General features: G+C 43.0%; 1 protein-coding gene across 2 annotated transcripts in view; it reads left to right on the top strand.

Annotated features, from left to right (window-relative positions):
* CHST15 (carbohydrate sulfotransferase 15) overlaps nucleotides 1-6,520 on the top strand; it is a 47,537-nt gene extending 41,017 nt beyond the window's left edge. For both annotated transcript variants that reach the window (XM_027890962.1, XM_027890963.1), the window contains exons 6-8: nucleotides 1,197-1,353; nucleotides 4,595-4,742; nucleotides 5,873-6,520. In XM_027890962.1, coding sequence (XP_027746763.1) covers nucleotides 1,197-1,353; nucleotides 4,595-4,742; nucleotides 5,873-6,063 — 496 coding nt within the window. In that variant the 3' untranslated portion in view covers nucleotides 6,064-6,520. The remainder of the gene's footprint in view (nucleotides 1-1,196; nucleotides 1,354-4,594; nucleotides 4,743-5,872) is intronic.
* The last annotated feature ends 10,307 nt before the right edge of the window (nucleotides 6,521-16,827 follow it).

Genomic DNA, 16,827 nt, shown 5'->3' with positions numbered 1-16,827 from the left:
GAAAGATATCTAGGATTTCTGGAATTTTGTCGAGGGGTAGGTACTATGGAGGCATCATATCTGTGCTGCAAACACACCTGGGGAAGTGAATCTGTCCCAAGTGTTACAAAATTGTCTTCAAAATCTTCTGGTATTGCTGGGGTTCTGGTCATAATTTCTAAGTCTAAATACAAGAGTTAAAATACCATGTTCAGCAGATCTAATATTTAAGCATTGTTGGAGAATTTCCTTTTTCTCTTTGCACCATGTTTACCTTCCAAAAGCTTAATCAAGGGGTTAATTCTAAAGTCAATATTTTCCTTGCCTGTAGATTTTGTTATTTCACCCCCACCCCCACGCCCCCCTCAAAGGAATTTGAAATTAGATAATCTTTTTTTAAGCAATTGTAAAACTTGTGCTAAAAATGTGCAGTAAGGGGATAGTCTTCTGCTGTAACTTAGAGAAGTTCCTGTTGCTGGTGGATTTTGCTCTCAGCTGAACATGTGTGGCCCCATGTCCTGCTGTCCTCAAAGCTGGAAATGTTTGGGGAATGCAGTCTGTAGTGGGACTGCAGCACAGATAGGAACCATTCACCCACCTGCAGTTTTTCAGCTTAAAAAAACACAGGAATCAGGAGGTGGAATGCTGTAAATTGGAAGTCTTTGATGGAAAGGCAATATAGGACTGGAGGTGGAGCTTCCTGTAAAAAATAAGAAATCTGGACTCTTTCTTACTGTTGATGGTAGTGAGCTTGGTAATCATATAAAAATTACTCTTTCTAACCCGTCCCATACCTCTGCTGGTTTTGAAACCAACTTTAAGCTTTTGAAACAAGGACTGTTCCTGCCCATGGATCAGTGTGGAGCACCGAGTACAGAAGGGCACCAACATCAGCCAAGACCAGTTCGACTGTTCATGGAGAACATGAATTTAAAGTTTATACATATAAAAAATGTGCCTTCAGGGGAAAAAAATATTGTCTCCCACAATCACTAGGGTCAGGTCTTCAGGGATGCTGACTTAGAAAGTGAGCAGGATGCTGTTCAAAATTCCCTGGAGCGGCTGTTCCTCTGAGCTAAAACCCACCCAAGTGAATAGAAAAGGTGTCCCTGGCTGAACAGGGCATGTCACACAGGTTGTGCACCTCGTGGCTGCTGTCACATAAATAAGCCTTTCCCCTCCTCAGCCTCTCACTGGCAGGTTTTTCCCCTCTGCAGGTTGTACTCCGATTATCTGTACTTCGCCAGCGCCAACAAGTCCGCGGAAGATTTCCACGAGAAGGTGGCGGAATCCCTGCAGCTGTTTGAGGGTTGTGTGCTGGATTACTCCCTGCGGGCCTGTGTCTACAACAACACCCTGAACAACGCCATGCCTGTAGGTACCTCCCAGAACATTTGGTTCCTCGCTCGTTTGATGGTACCTGGGGGCAAGGTTAAGGTGACAAAATCAACGAGATGCCAAAATACGACGCAAAGAAGCAGCAAGAAATCAAACTTCTTCCCTTTTCCTTTGTAAAGCAGATAACCAAAATATATATATATATATATATATGAGCATGTAAAAGCTGGTGTAGAGGCTCAGCTGTCTTCTCAGCCTGTTCCCTGCTGAATGCCAGCAGTAATAATACACTCTTTCTATTGTGCAAGTGTATGGAGAGCACATTTAGTGAAGATTGCAGTTTAATGTGTCAGCTTTCCGCAGATGTTTCCAAAAAGTAGCTCTGGCAAGGATCTTTGCGGTACCAAATTGCCTCAAAATCAAAATAAATTATGTATTCTTTCTCAAAAAAAAAAAAAAAAAAAAAAAAAGAGGCTACCAATAACTGGCTAAATTTTTTTTTGCTTGTTTGTTTGTTTGTTTTTTAAGTTGTGCACATCAGAAAATGATAAAAGGAAACATCAGAAACTGCTGGCAGGGAAAGGGATAAGTATTACAGGCTCAGGATTCCAAACTTCACAGTTTTAGTGTAGAGCTGACATCAGATTTGCTTGAGGGTGAAGAATAATATGGAAGAGATTGACTTGAAATATCACATCTGGCCAGTTTGCCTTTCAATCCTCTTTTATTTGTTCAGGCTGTGAAGGATTCAGAGGGAATAGCTCCCTCCCTTGCCTCTGGGGTGAAGTTATTGCCTCCTCCACACGATAAAATAGCAGCAAAATAGTGTCTTGCACGGGCTGGAGCCCTGCAGCAGTTGGGCAAACAGGACATTCCTCTTGCTTACCTTGGCAGGTAGAGTGGAGCTGCTCCTCTCTGATTGCAGCCTCCAGGGCTGACACCAGTCGCTGCTGGGCAGTATCACGGTATTTTCCAGCCATCTGCTTGCACAAATGCAGTCAGAGAAAGGCAGAGAGAGAACCAGGAGGGAAGATTATCCTCTTCCTCCTCAGGGTGCGAAGCCAACCTTCATCTGTTGTCTTAGTCAGCCCTCTGAAGAAAGATGCTTTTGGAAATGAGCAGAAGAGGCCTCTTTCCACAGAGCCACAAGCAGGTGTTCATAATAAAACCCAAATGCTAACTGTGCTCCTCAATGGCCTTTCTTAGCTTCTTCTTCAGCCAAGTTGCTAAATCTGTTATGTTTGTGGTTTGCTGTATATTGAAAAAGTAAGGATTGTTTTCCCTGGTGAGCTCATTAGTTTGTTAATTCCGCGACTGTGCCAGAAAAAAATTGCTTCGCTATTTGTTCATATATTTCAGAAACAAGAGAGGTGTCACAGACATTGTGGCTGCTGATGGATGTTCACTGTGGAAAAGGGGTGTTTGCCAGTTTATCCTCACTCAGAATCAGTGGAAAGCACACCACCCAGAGAAAGGCACCCTGAGCCAGGGTGATCCTCACTGTGGCCTTCCAGGACATGGAGGGAGCTACAAGGAATGTGGAGGAGCACTCCAGGGCCTGGAGTGACAGGACAGGGGGAATGGCTTCGACCTGAAAGAGAGCAGATTTAGATTGGATATCAGGAAAAGAGTTTTTACTGTGAGGGCCCTAGCACAGGTTGCCCAGAGAAGCTGTGGCTGCCCCATCCCTGGAAGTGTCCAAGGCCAGGTTGGACGGGGCTTGGAGCAACCTGGGCTAGTGGAAGGTGTCCCTGCCCATGGCAGGGGATTGGAATGAGATGAGCTTTAAGGTCCCTTCCAACCCAAACAATTGTGTGATTGTATAATGCAATGAAGGTGCAGAAATGGATATTATGGAGGGGAAAATGGCTTGGGAATCCCTAGTAATGCCTTTGATCTATAGTGGGAAGCACTGGAGCTTTAAAGAAGGAAACAATCTGGTTCAGAAGAACACCAATGAAAAAGGAGTCAGTAGAACACACTGTACAGGGAAGAAAATCAAGGTTCTTGCTCATCATAAGAGAACTGAGAATTAGAGGGACATATTAGTTAAAATTCCTCTTTCTGGTGAAAGGCTTTAAAAGGATTCTAAACCCATGTGGGAAAGCACTGCGCTTCCAAACTATACCATGCAGATGATTCTTGTCTGTCACTCAACTCCATCTCCCAGGTGAAAGAAAAGCAAAACCCATTAAGGAAAAACCACTAAACCACACATTTGCCCCAGTGTTCAGTGGAATGAGGTACTGATTGAGGGCTGGAGTGCTACCCTGTCAGTATTACACCATGTTAGCCTGATGTTTTAATCAAATAAGATGTTTCAAATCCTTGTGGAGCACACATATAAAGAAGTCTGGTAAATATGGAGGCTTATTGTTATAAGCAGCCAAAAACACAGGTCAGAATCACACATCATGATAATAATAACTTAGGAATAATTCAAAAACATGACTTATTCTACTGGAATTTAGGTATCAGTGTGGGTCAGGGTAAGAAGTGAAAGATGCTGTTGCTGTCTGCCTTCAGTGGTTCTGTGGTAATATGACTTGAAGACATTAAGTCTCTTTTATGAAAGTTGGGATTCATGATTCTCTCTTCTGAGCCTGTCAGGATTTAGGAAAAAAAAATACTTATAAATGCAGTTGGAAGCTGGACTATTAAGAACACCAGGCTACTCTTTTTGTATTTCAACTTGTTATGCAAAATTGAGGAGGGAAGAAAAACAGAGATTAGGGCAGGAGAGGCTGAAAAACTGCCTTTTCCCATCCCTGATCTGGTTTAGTCTGGGGCTCTCAATGTGCACTCAGACACAAGGCACCATTAACGCTGCTGAGCAGCCACTGCTCCTGCAGCTCAGATCCCAACCTAACTATTGCAATAATCAGAGGATGCAGCAAAATGCACACAAATCTAATTCCTGGCAGGGAATCAGGGTGTTTGTACTGCTCGTGGCAGCGTGGTCTGGTGCAGCTGATAATCATGGAATCACAGAGCCATTCAGGTTGGAAAAGACCTCTCAGATTGTTGAGTCCAAGTTGTAACCCAGCACTGCCAAGCCCGCCACTAAGCCATGAAATCAGGTGAAAGCAGTTGAAATCAAGGTGGAATAAGCAGATTTAGGGCCTTAGGTAACAGGACTAAGCATCTTCCCTTCCAGGGGCTGACATCAGTGTCTCCATTTCTGGGATTTTTGCTCAGAAGGCAGAGGTGAGTGTTGGTTTCTTACTGCTGGAATTGTTGTGAGGTGAATTAATTTGGGGTTTTTTTGTGCTCACAGGTAAGGTTACAGGTCGGGCTCTACGTTGTGTATCTCTTGGACTGGCTGACAGTTTTTAACAAAGATCAGATCCTCGTTCTTCGCCTGGAGGACCACGCATCAAACATGAGGTACACCATGCACAAGGTGTTCCAGTTCCTGGATCTGGGTAGGTGTCTTCTGGCTGTTTGAGGCATGAAAAAAAAAATACTATTCTTTTTTTTTAGGTAATTTTTATTTTATTAAAAGACAAAAGAGAAGCCTGGGAATCTGGCTTGAAAGATGCATTAATTTTGTTGCCTGGAGTCAAGCAAAATTAAAACTCTCAAGCTCCTATAGAAAGGCTGGTGTTAGAAGATCTTAATAAGGCTATACCAAGAAAAAAAATATCCAGATAATTCAGAATGTATGGATTAATTTTACCATATGGAAACCATTTCTGCTTCTGAAGGAACTCAGGGTTTGTTTGTCCTGGGCCTTACATAGATGCAAAGTTGTCCCACTCAATTTAAAGAAACTGAAGTGCTACCAACCCGGAATCTAAATCTGAGAATGATGAAAGGTTGTGCTTCCAGCAGAGGAAAAGGGGGGGAATTGTGTTTTTGCTGTGTTGATTGAGACATCTGTTGCTAATCCTCGGAGAAACGCCGGCAGACAAAACGTTGCCCAATGTTGATTTGACAGTAGCAAGAGAATGAAAATGCAGCTGAAAAACAGAGTGCCTGGTCCAAAGACTGGTCTAGATGATGAGAAAGTTTGAATGTAGCAGACTGAACAGATGAAGAGCTTGGCATCTTCTTCCCAAATATGGTTTATGCTGGAAATGTCTGCAGGATTTTTATCTTGCTGGTGCACATTTCTTCCTGGAATAGGGGTATCACTACACCTGTGTGCCACTTTGAGCCCACTGACAGCCCCCAAGGCAAACAGAATGTGGCCTTAATTCACATCATAAAATGAAACAGCAGTAGAGAATAATTGCAGCTCCAAAATGGATGGCAAGTTGTGTCCAATGTCGTCGTTGTTTTCTGAAAACAAGTATTTTCCTCCAGAAGTGATTTATGCTGCTTTTCATAGAGATGATTAATTAACAGGAGAGGAAAATATATTATTTCCATATTTACTAACAGTGATTTATTTTACTAATCAAAGCCAGTATTCAATATTCCAAAACACTGTCGCTGCTAACAAAAATTACATTTGTCCTCCTCTGGCAAACCCTCTGATTCAGTCATTAGTCTCCTTTAGCACGGGCATTTTTTGTGGAATATTTTAAGGTGGTGTTCTGTTCTTCCACAGGACCTCTAAGTGAGAAACAAGAAGCTCTGATTACCAAGAGTCCTGCATCAAACACCAGACGACCTGAAGACAGAAGCCTGGGGCCGATGCTACCAGCCACGAAGGCAATTTTAAGAGATTTCTATAGGCCTTTTAATACAAAACTGGCACAAGTTCTTTTTGATGACGCTTTTTTATGGAAGAGGACATAATATGTAAATTTCGTGCCACGAGATACAGTGCTTAAAGGAGTTTTTATTTTTTTAAATTCTATTTTTGTGCGTGGATATTTACATGGTTCCCATTCCAAAGAGAAGCCGATTGATGAGCTGAGACTCTCACCTTCAGTCAGCACATTTCACAACGGTTATGCCGCATTTTCCTTGTGAGAATGGAAAGCATCTTGCTTATCAGTCTATTGTAACTTCTTTTACCCCAGAAAAGGAGTGGAAAAGCATCGGGATAGAGGTGATGTCTGACACTCTTCCACAGGGGTGTTGAAGTTTAACCTTCTCTAAGATGCTGCAGCACAGAGTTGGCATCGGTTACCTACAATTACGCTTATAATCTCATTTTCAATATATGTTACTCATTCATTTTTTCAATCAGTCAATCAATCAATCAATCAATCAATGTCATTTAGTCATTAAAATTTTTAATTGAATTCAACCTAAAATCCTGTCTCTTTTTGTCAATATATTCACCCTGAGATAAGCTCGGTTGGTGCTAATAATGCCGAAGTTGTGGGTTCAATCCCCACAGGGGCCATTCATTCAAAGGGTTGGACTCAAAAATCCTCGTGGCTCCCTTCTAGCTCAGAATATTCTGTGGTTCTTAAATGGTCTTCGCTCACATTGAGTTTTCTGTCTCCTTAATTCTGGAACAAAGGTAAAGGATCATTGCATTCACATAAATGTCCAAGTTTAATTTGTATCTTCAAGTTAAACAGCGTTTCCTAGCCACTGTTCTTGTAAAAGACAATTTTACAGGTAAGAATGGATGACTGACATCAAAACAACAGGCCAATTCATTGCCTTACATATTTTGTTCATGTTTATATGAATATATAACTTTTATTCATATCACTCACACATTTTCCCCAGAAAGCACTAATGGGCTTGATGTAAAGTCCATTCCCTGTCAGGGAGAGCTTTTCTGGATATTTCTGCTTGGTTCTTCACAATTAGTTTTCTCCATTGAGAAGAAATAGGCACTTTAAAATCCATGTAAAATTGGTTATCAAAAGCATAGATTTTCAGGATGCCCAGAACATCCTGAACAGAAAAGGTGTGTTACTAGAGGAATTAGTTGCACATTATCTGTTTCTCTCTTCAGGAAAAATGTCTACATCTAGGTAAAGAGGTTGAGATATGCAGGCTTGAGAAAAAAAAAACATTTTGAAAGTTATGGAGAAACTTTGGATTTCTTGTAAGTTGTTTTTTTTTTTTAATTTGACTGAAATGGCCAGATTCCTATATAGATGTGCACCAATTCAGTATTTGATTTCAAGCACACCTGGTTAGGGTCACTGTCAGCTGCAGTCTGCAGCCTTCCTGCAGGTGGAACTGGCCCCCACCTGTGAGGGACTTTTTTAAAAAGAGATAAATATTAATGCTGCCAACTGATAATTTCCTTTCAAGGGGTAAACCCATTATTTCCTCCCTGAGTTTGTGTTGAGTGAGTCCAGTGAAGCTGCTCTCTAGGTAAGAGGTGTCAAAATCCCTGGCTTTGTGTATCCTTTTGACCTCGATGTTGGACTCCACAACAGTTTTACTGACAGATTCACAAGTACATTTGCAAATATTAAGGATAACTATTCCCCCTCCTCCTCCATGGGGACATGTTATGTGTCTCTACAGGAGAGAATTAATGCTGAAAACTTGATGAATCCTGAACATTTCACATGGGAATACGGTTGATGACATGTGAGGTGCTTTGTAATAGGAAGACCATTTCTAGGTCCTTTGCCAATTGGTAATGTGCTGTTTAAAAAGGATTCGTTCTGGGGTTTGGAAAGCCTAAAATAAGTCATTTAGGGAAGTACTCTAGACAATCAGAGCAGATTAGTCCTAGTTCAGAAATGCTCACAGACCAGATATGGTTAGAGAACCGAGAATGGACTATTTTAGCAGTACAAACAAAAAGTATCATGGGAGCGCGAAACAGAAAATCAGAATAAATTTGCTGCTGTTTGCAGATGTAAAAAATTTAAGCAGTAACTTATTTACACTAAAAATTTAATCCAGCTGTGCTCCAGTTTGTAATCAGCACTGTGTGGTCGGGGTAACTCTACATAGATGCTTCCTAACCTGATCTGCCACAAAGATTTTCGTTTAGTTGTCGACTACTACCACGTTCTAATGGCATTATTTTACCAGCCCCAAAAGCTAATGAATGCATATGTCATTATCATTTAGCCTGAGCACTAGCTCCATGAACAGATCACACACACACACACTGATTTGTGCCACCCTGATTTCTGCTGCTGAGCTCTGACCCCTGCAGTCCACCAGAGGTGGGGGAGGTTCTCTCTGCCCTTTTGCCTTTTGTATTGAATCCAAATCAAAACATCCTTCGTGGTCAAAATTTCTGCTTTAGGCTGAATCATGCCCTGCCAGATCAAGGTCTCCCCCAGTTCTGACTCAGAGGAAGGAGGCTGAAGGTTCCCTGTGTGATGGACCAGCCGTGCCAAAGCGTGGATAAGGTCAACTGAGAGCAGGTGGTGCTGAGTGTCATCGTGGTTTGTTCAGCACACTAACACAGGAACAGGGCTACAGCTAAGGGTTCTCTTTTAGGAGCCCCTGGTCCTTCTGAAAGTGAAGTCCTCAGTGAGGCTGCTTTCATGTCTTCATCTCCTTCATGGGCTCCAAAATATGTTCTCCTGATTTTAACACACTTCACCCTTATACTGTTGGGTTGTGACATGACTAAGTACCAAAAAGCAGACAACTAATAGTCAAGAAGCCACCTTAGAGGTAAGGGTATTACTCTCTAGTTCAGACTGTAAAAATGCTATTGATCTGGTGACTTGGAATAAAATAAAACAGCCTTTTCTCAAGTGATGTGACAGTGCTGGGTGTCCCATTCTCTCTTCTTCAGCCACAGAGCACACAGTGTATCACTGCCCTTCAGTGACTTCACAGCAAATCTCCTGATAGGATAAGGCTCACCCCAAGTTCCTTCAGTTCCCTTTAGCTTTCTGTTGACAATTACAGCTGTTTAAAAAAAAAAAAAATCAATATTATATTATTAGTCACTGTAGCACTGAGCTGACCTGCACCCCCCAAACAGCCTTTTACTAAGAAACTGGAATTAATATCAAGCCAATATGCTTTAATTTTTCCTGTTTTGTGCCAAGGCACAGCAGTGGCTCCTTGCAAAGACCTCAGAACATTCGTGTCTTGTACTGTGTTTTTACTCTCATGTCTGCTGAACAAAAGTAATCAGACAAAGATGCAACTTTCTTGGGTGCAAAGGCACTGAGGAAAGGGTCGGTTCCAAATGTTCCTGCTGCTACTGCAGAAGAATGTGAAATGTGTTGTCTGTAAGACCTTGAGTGTTTGGGTCAAGCATCTTTGCTGCCTGGAAGAAGTACAACAAAAACAAAGGATCTCCTGCTAAGAAAAACAGGCAGTGGTTGACATGGAAAGTGCTGTGTTGTTATCTGTCCAGTCCAGGGCACAAGCTGTGGGCTTCAGCTTAGCAAACTGAAGATAAACAGTTAAATAATCACAGTTCTGAATATATTTTTCTGCCAAGAAATGAATTCATCTTCCAGCTAAGCTGAATGTCCTTTTATTAAAGTCAAGGCACAAAAGTGTCATAAAAAGTCACTCCTGCTCAATCCCCTTAACACAGACACGTTGAGTGGGGCAATTGATAAGATGACTCTGCATCAAGGGAGGCTTAGGTTGGATATTAGGAAAAATTTCTTCACTGGAAGGGTTGTCAAGCCTGGAACAGCCTGTCCAGGGCAGCGGTGGAATCACCATCCCTGGAGGAATTTAAAGGACCTGTAGATGTGGCATCTGGTGACATGGATTAGTGGTGAGCTTGGCAAGGTGGGGTTAACGGTGTGGCTCTGATGATCTCAGAGGGCTTTTCCAGCCTTAAGGATTCTATGATTCCACGATTCCACGATTTCCTGACAGGAATGCTTGTCTTGCGGCACCATCTTGTGGTCAACTTTGTGCCCTTGACGCACACGCACTTTTTTCCTACATTGAAAACAGAAGAGGTAGGTAAAAAAAAAAAAAAAAAAAAAAATTTCCTCGTCTTTTCAGATGCCCACGGGAATAAAAAATTGCAGGGCAGATCAGGGGTTGGGGACCCTACAGAAAAATGCTGACTTTGCACATCTCCAGCATTACAGAACCACGGAATCCTTTAGGTTAGAAAAGCCCTCCGGGAAGGGCAATCCACGGAGGGGATTTGTTAGGCCATGGCATTGTAGCTGTGCTTTCAGCTATTAATAAGTAATCAGGGCAGAGCAGCTCCCAAAATGCTGTCAGGCTGTGGCTGGGAATCCCGCTTTTCGGTGGTGCTCTGAAAAGCAGATCCAGGGAAAGATGTCACCAGCGTGCCATGCAGGGAGATGCTCACCTCTGCTGACTTCATCTGTGTCCTGCTGGGACCCCACGCTCTCAAGTCACAGCTCCTGTGAAAACTCTGCCATCTCCCTGCACCGCCCCAATCAATAGGAAGACCCTTGAAATGATTGCCAGCGTGGCAGGGGCTTAATGGTCTGCCAGGCTGGAAGCTGCAATTAAAAATTAGAGGCCTGCTGTGTACATATTAAGCCACAATTAGCAGAAAATCAGGTTTGAAAAAGACACAAATAGTAATCACCACATCCCCTTTCAGAGGAAAGACACTTTCAGTCTCTGGCAGGGCCAGGGGTGTGGAAGATCTACTGGAAAAATGTTGGAAATCCCACTCTAAGAGCTTTAAATTTGCTGTTTAGCTGCTGAAGTAGCAGTTGCTGCCATGTGCTATCAGAAGGAGGGCAGAACCATTCACAGTTCTTTCTTCAGTCTGAATAAGTCTCACACACTTAGCCAATTATCTCTTCCACGCTAATGAGGACAGGGAAGGGTTCTGCTGTTACTCAGGGCATTGCAGTGGATAAAGAGCCTCAGAGCAGCTCCCAAAACTTTATTTAGTTTAGGCTGTAAAGGTCTAAGCCATAGATGACTTGTAACTAACTTGAGGTTTAGCTTTTGATGAAGTTAAATCAGCACATCCTGATTACTGAACACGGGTTTCTCAGAGATCACGGATTTGGGGTTATCTGCACCACACGTGTACTGAGACATCATTCATCCAAGGCTGCTCACAGTTTAATCAACCAAGCTGGGTCATCTTCCACAGTGACATTAAGAAAAAAAAAAAATAAGGATGGTAAAAAACTTCAGCTTTTTTTTTTTTTTTTTTTTTTTTTTTTTTTTTTTTTTTTTTTTTTTTTTTTTTTTTTTTTTTTTTTTAACACATCTGCAAGTCAGACCAGTGCACAGCATGATTTAGGCCATTCCCAGATCTCTGTCTTCCCAGCCCAGCCCTCCTGGTGACACATGGTGTGTGCATATTGATTTACACATAAACTTTATTTAAGTGACTTGCTTTCCCAGGTCTTCCACGAGAAGAGTGAGAGCTCCTGGGGGAACAGTCATGCTGACATTAAATAAGCATTTAAGAAGAAATATACTCATCTCTCCAGCCAAGCTATCCCAGGACTGGAAGAAGCCAAGGGTTGCCCTCTGTGTTGTCCTGCCTGGGTGGTTAATTTGGTCTACACATGTCAACTCCTCCTCTGTGACACTGAAATCAGAGATAGAAAGCCAAGAAAACTGCTGTCTGCTGATAAAAACCACGCAGTGTGGCCCTGCAGAGGGGCAAGGAGGCAAAGGCTGTGACACAACAGCTACAGAAGGGGTTGGAGAAAGAGGGGAAATAAAGAAATCCTGAAGCTGAGTCAAACAAAATCCTGGACACAGCAACTCGTTGAGACAAATTGATCATGCAGAGTGGCATGGAAGAAAATAAACCCAACAAAAAGGGAGCCAAAAAATAGAAGAAATAAGACCGAGAAATAAGCAGAAAGGGATGTCCAGCTGTCAGATGAAAAGGTGGATTTTTTTTTTTTTTTTTTTTTTTACCATGTGAGAAGGCTGAGGAAAGGAAAATAACGATATAACCTGGAGGAAGTGCATTGGTTGGACTGGAAAGGCATTGGCTGAGCCCACTGCAGACTTGGGTTTTGTTGTGTGTTGCAACTGAGAGATCTAAATTCAGCATCAGAAGGAACAGGGATGAGATCTGTAGAAATGTAGGTTCCTCACATCCCTCTGCCTGGCTCGTACAAGAGTCCAACACTCCATTTAGGCTTGGGAAGGAGCAAAAACTGTTAAAGGGAATAGAAGTTATTGAGGGGAAGGGCTAAAACAAAAACAGGAGCTGCTTGACTGGATTAAGAGCCTGAAGAAGAGGCTAAATGCTGCATTTCTAGCTAAGGAGGGGAAAGGGTTGTCATTAGGTTTCTCAGGTATCCTCTGTCCCTGAATGCTGGTTCTAGATGGGAGGACCCATAAAGAGCAGGATTCTGGTCCAGAGGATCTATAAAAAAATGGCAAAAATTATAATAATCCTTTTATTTTGGGCTCTGTGTGTTTTTGGGAAGCCTCACTGGTGATTTTAGGTGCTGGGGTGTGATGCTACTGACAGGGTAGGAGTTCAGACGTGGGGTGAGCACGTTGCCACATCTTTTTTTCCAGTGATGTAAGACCAGCAGTAAGCATGACGAGGCTAAGAGGATACCACGAGAGGGCAGGGCATAGCTGGAAATTCAGCTGCAGCTGGAAATCCAGTGGAACAGCCAGAGCCAGCTCCCTGCCCTGCAGCACAGCTGCAGGGAGGGACACCCGGGAGGTGGCAAAAGAAACCCGGGGGGGAAAGGAGGGACATGTCTGATGGGACTGTAGCCAGGTGGGTGAAAAAAAAACAACAACAGAGATTTCCCCAGAATTGAATCAAGTGGCAAAGAGAAATTGGTTCCTGTGCTATGTAACACAAAAACATACATAACATAATAAAACTCAGATGTAACTCAACATAACATAATGCACACATAACTCATAAAAAACATAACATAAACAGCACTGGGAAATTTAGGCAAAAGGGCTGAAACAGGCACAGCAGTACAATTTTCATTCAGTATGGAATTATTTAGTCTGGAAAAGACCTTTAAGATCATCAAGTCCAACCTCGTGGCGTTGATTCTATTCACATAAACCCACTGGCACCACCACAACGTCTGTTCTCTCTCCTGCACGAGCCTACCAGGACTGGGAGACCATCAAACTCATTCCAATCCATCCTGCTGAGTACAAATCCCTTCTCTAACCTCAACGCAGTTTTGAAAGCACCAAATAAAAAATCCCACTTCCTTACCGTGACTGCCAAACCTAAGCCCAGCTTCTCTGAGTCTGTAATTTCAGTGCAATATTTAGTTATCCTGCAGGATGCATCAGGAGAAGGACATATGAAAGGGCATCCCCTCTGAAAATTCCTCCTGGGACAGTGGCACACTCAGCAATCAGCTCAGTATTTATTGAATCATTAACGACCTCCATTAAGTTCTCTGCTGCCTCAGTTATATTCCCAAAATGAGTGCTGCCAAAGCATCTTGTTCTTCAGTAGTACTATCAATACATGAAAACAAGTTTCTTAGACTGAAAAAAAAAAATTAAATAACACCTATAAAACTGGTATTTATGAGTCAGTCCTTGACAGTGCTGTGTCCTATGGCCCAGGGTGAATCTGGAACACTTGTTCCCAATCCAAACCCAAGTGTGAATGGTCTGGCCTTTTTCTTTGGTTAATGTGTGCCTTCCTGAAACTGGATTAAAAGAGCATTTCGCTTCAGCAGGTGGTGCTGCAGAGCAGTCCTTTCATTCTAAGTGTGGCTGAGCTTTTGTAATGCTGTATTTGAGAAGCCCTGAATTTATACATTTATATTGAGCTGCTTTTCAGTAGTTTCCCTTTCTTCTGCATGTGCTACAGAAGTGAATATTGCTTAATGAACACCCTGGTAGGTACATCCTGCTGTGGAATTACAGGCTGGGGGGCTGAAGGCAGCACAGCATGAGCCAGAGCAGGTATTTGAGACAGAACAATTCGGCAAGCAATCAAAATCCTGAGCTTCTGAAGCCAGGAGGTTCAAAGCAGTTGGACTACTAGTGTATGATAAAACCTCAGGAGGCAGAAGCTGTAGGTGTCCAGCACTGCAGGAGGCAGAGTTTGCTCAAGTTAACTGATGGCAGAGCCAAGAAATTGGGAATTTTAACACTCTTAAACTGATGTGCTGGAGAACTGGAGAACTCAGGGCAGAGAGGGATGAAAGGCTCCAAGTGCAGCTCTACTGAGGGGGAGGGGGTAAGTTGATTTATTTTAGAGAAACAGGGGGTTTGCCAGCGTGGTTTGGTCCTCCAGCTGTAAAGTGAACCAACTAGCAAGAGGTGTTCACTGCTGTCTTGCCAGGTATCTCAAAAATTTTAGACTGTAAACCTTTAAAATGTGAAGTGCCCTCAGCTGTGGGTGTTTCAAAAATCTGGTGCTGCTCTCAGGACTACTTTTTACTTAAGAGCTGCATATTCTTCATTTTTCATGACTTCTTTATTTTCTTTACTTTCAAGAACTCTGCATCAAGGGATTTGCTCCCAGAAAACAATACACCCCTTTCATGGTTGCAGTCATCAAACCTAAAGCAAAAGAAGAGGATTTTGCACCTATCCCCCACTTCCTCGGGATTCAGAAGATTTGAATGACTGTGTGTCATCTCCAGATTCTTATCAAACTTCCAGAAGCCTCTGACAGGACAGACCTGGGCTCATCTTGCCCACCCTCAAGGCTGGCAAACATCAGGAGGCAAAACAGCCACGCTGGTTTGGCATCACACTTTAACTAAAACTCCCCTGAGAGTCAAATATCACCAAAATCTCCTTCTCTCACGAGATACCCTGGAATTAAAAAAGAAAATGAGGAAACTTAGCCTATGGTTGGACAGGAGGCCACATGTAGGTGGTTTGAAAGCTGAAGGACGGTGGAGAAAGTTTGGCAGGGCTTGTGTACAGGCATGGGGAGAAACTCCTCTGCTGCCAGGAACCAGCCCAGTGTTTGCTTTCTGGTTGCTTTAAAAGGACAAGGCAAAAGGCAATATGAGGAATGCAACAGATAAGAATAATCAGCCTGAACAGTATCCTGAGATTTTTTTTGATACACGCAGCTCTTCACAAAGCTTTGTGAAGGCAGCCAAAACCTGGCTGTCTCCAAATCCAAGAACCAAGAAAATATTGATTTTTTTTTAATATATATAATTATTTTAGGTACTCAGAAGCATATAGATTGTTATTTAGCCCCGTTCAGGCCTGGCTTTCCTAACATGTTTGTCCTGCTTTTCCCCACTGTGACTGATTCCTACACACATGGTGCAGATTTTCTGCTCTGCAGTTCAAACAATTTCCCAGAAAAAGCTGAGCTGGTTCCTGGTTATCCGAGAAGCATTTCCACACCAGCCCAGTTTTAATGAGCTGATGTAACACAAATGACAAGGGCTCAGGTTTGCAGGATAGGTTGAGCCACCTGAATCCTGCCTTTCTTCAAGAGGAGAAACCTTGAAGAAACCTTCAGTTTGATGAGTATCTCCTAAATAGAGTGTAAATTGCCTGTAAACATAAACCCAAGCTTAATGATTCCAAAGGTGAATGTGAACACTCCCCCAGTGCCAAAACAGCTGCAAGAGAGTCAGGCTGGATGCCTTGACAGGGACCAGTTATTCCGTGTTTAGGATAAGGAAAATTTATACACTGAGATGCAAAGCTCAGAGAACATTATTCAAGAAAAGAATCTCCAGGGGAGTCACAATAGGAAATTTAGGTGCATAAAATGTACATGCAATGATGTTCACTGCAGCTTGGAAATAATTTTACATGTTTAAAGTCAATTTGAATGTGACTGTAAGGGGCAGCAATGCTTATTCTCAGCATCTCCTATCTTATTTTGTTTTGGGTTTTTTTTTTACTGAATATATTTGGGAAAAAAAATTAAATTGCTTTCACTTCTTCCAGCATGAAAAATACGTGAAACAGTAAAGCTGAAGCCATGCACTGTTCTCTGGTTTCCATACGGGAATGTTCATGTTCTTGAAGTGTTCAAAGCAGCCCAAGGGAAGCACAAGCCCACTGTGGATCCTCCTGTGGGATGGGCACTTTGTGCCACGGCGAGGGATGGAAATGAGAGGAGCGATTACTTTCAGGCTACTCCTCTAATCCCAACAGTCCCTTTGCTGAGAGTTTTTTTTTTTTTCTCAGTGAAGGGAAAATCCATTTGGCTGGTGCCATTTCCTCAGAGCTCCATCCTTGTGCCATGGTTTTGCATTTCCAGGCTCAGTGGCACTCGTGGAACGGGCGGTTGGGTTTCAGGGCACTCTTTGGGGATGCAGTAGAGCCAGAGCACACTGCTTGGATCATAACCACATTTGCTGCTGCTGTGCACCTACAGCTGAGACTGATGCACCTCCAGGTGATTTGTTTCCTCCCCATTTGGACACGCTGCTCCAGCTCCACACTTGCAGAGAGAGGAAGTGAGACCTGGGATCCCCTCCCAAGCCTAAACATCAGCTGGTTCTTGCTCTGGTGGTCCCAGACTGGAGAAGGGGAGAGCAGCAGGAAGGTGAGCCATGGAGATGCTTTGGATCAGGGCTCTGTGAGGACAAAACACCAGCTCAGCTGGTTGGCAGCCCTTGTAGTGAGGATTTTATTGCTGGCCTAAGGCCAGTTGTAAGGGGGACTTCATGGAGCAAGGTCCTCTTGCTGTTATTCCTCTCTTTGGAGCAAGAAGCAAGCAAGAAAAACTAAAACAGAGTATCTGCCAGGGTCATGGTGGGATTCTTGGGGCTGTCCTGTGCGGGCCAAGAGCTGGAA

This window comes from Empidonax traillii, unplaced genomic scaffold (assembly GCF_003031625.1).
Source record: "Empidonax traillii isolate 1590-97213 ecotype Southwest subspecies unplaced genomic scaffold, ASM303162v1 scaffold304:size641404, whole genome shotgun sequence".
Taxonomy (NCBI): domain Eukaryota; kingdom Metazoa; phylum Chordata; class Aves; order Passeriformes; family Tyrannidae; genus Empidonax; species Empidonax traillii.
The sequence above is the reverse complement of the archived record's forward strand: the minus strand, read 5'-3'. Positions and strand labels throughout refer to the sequence as shown.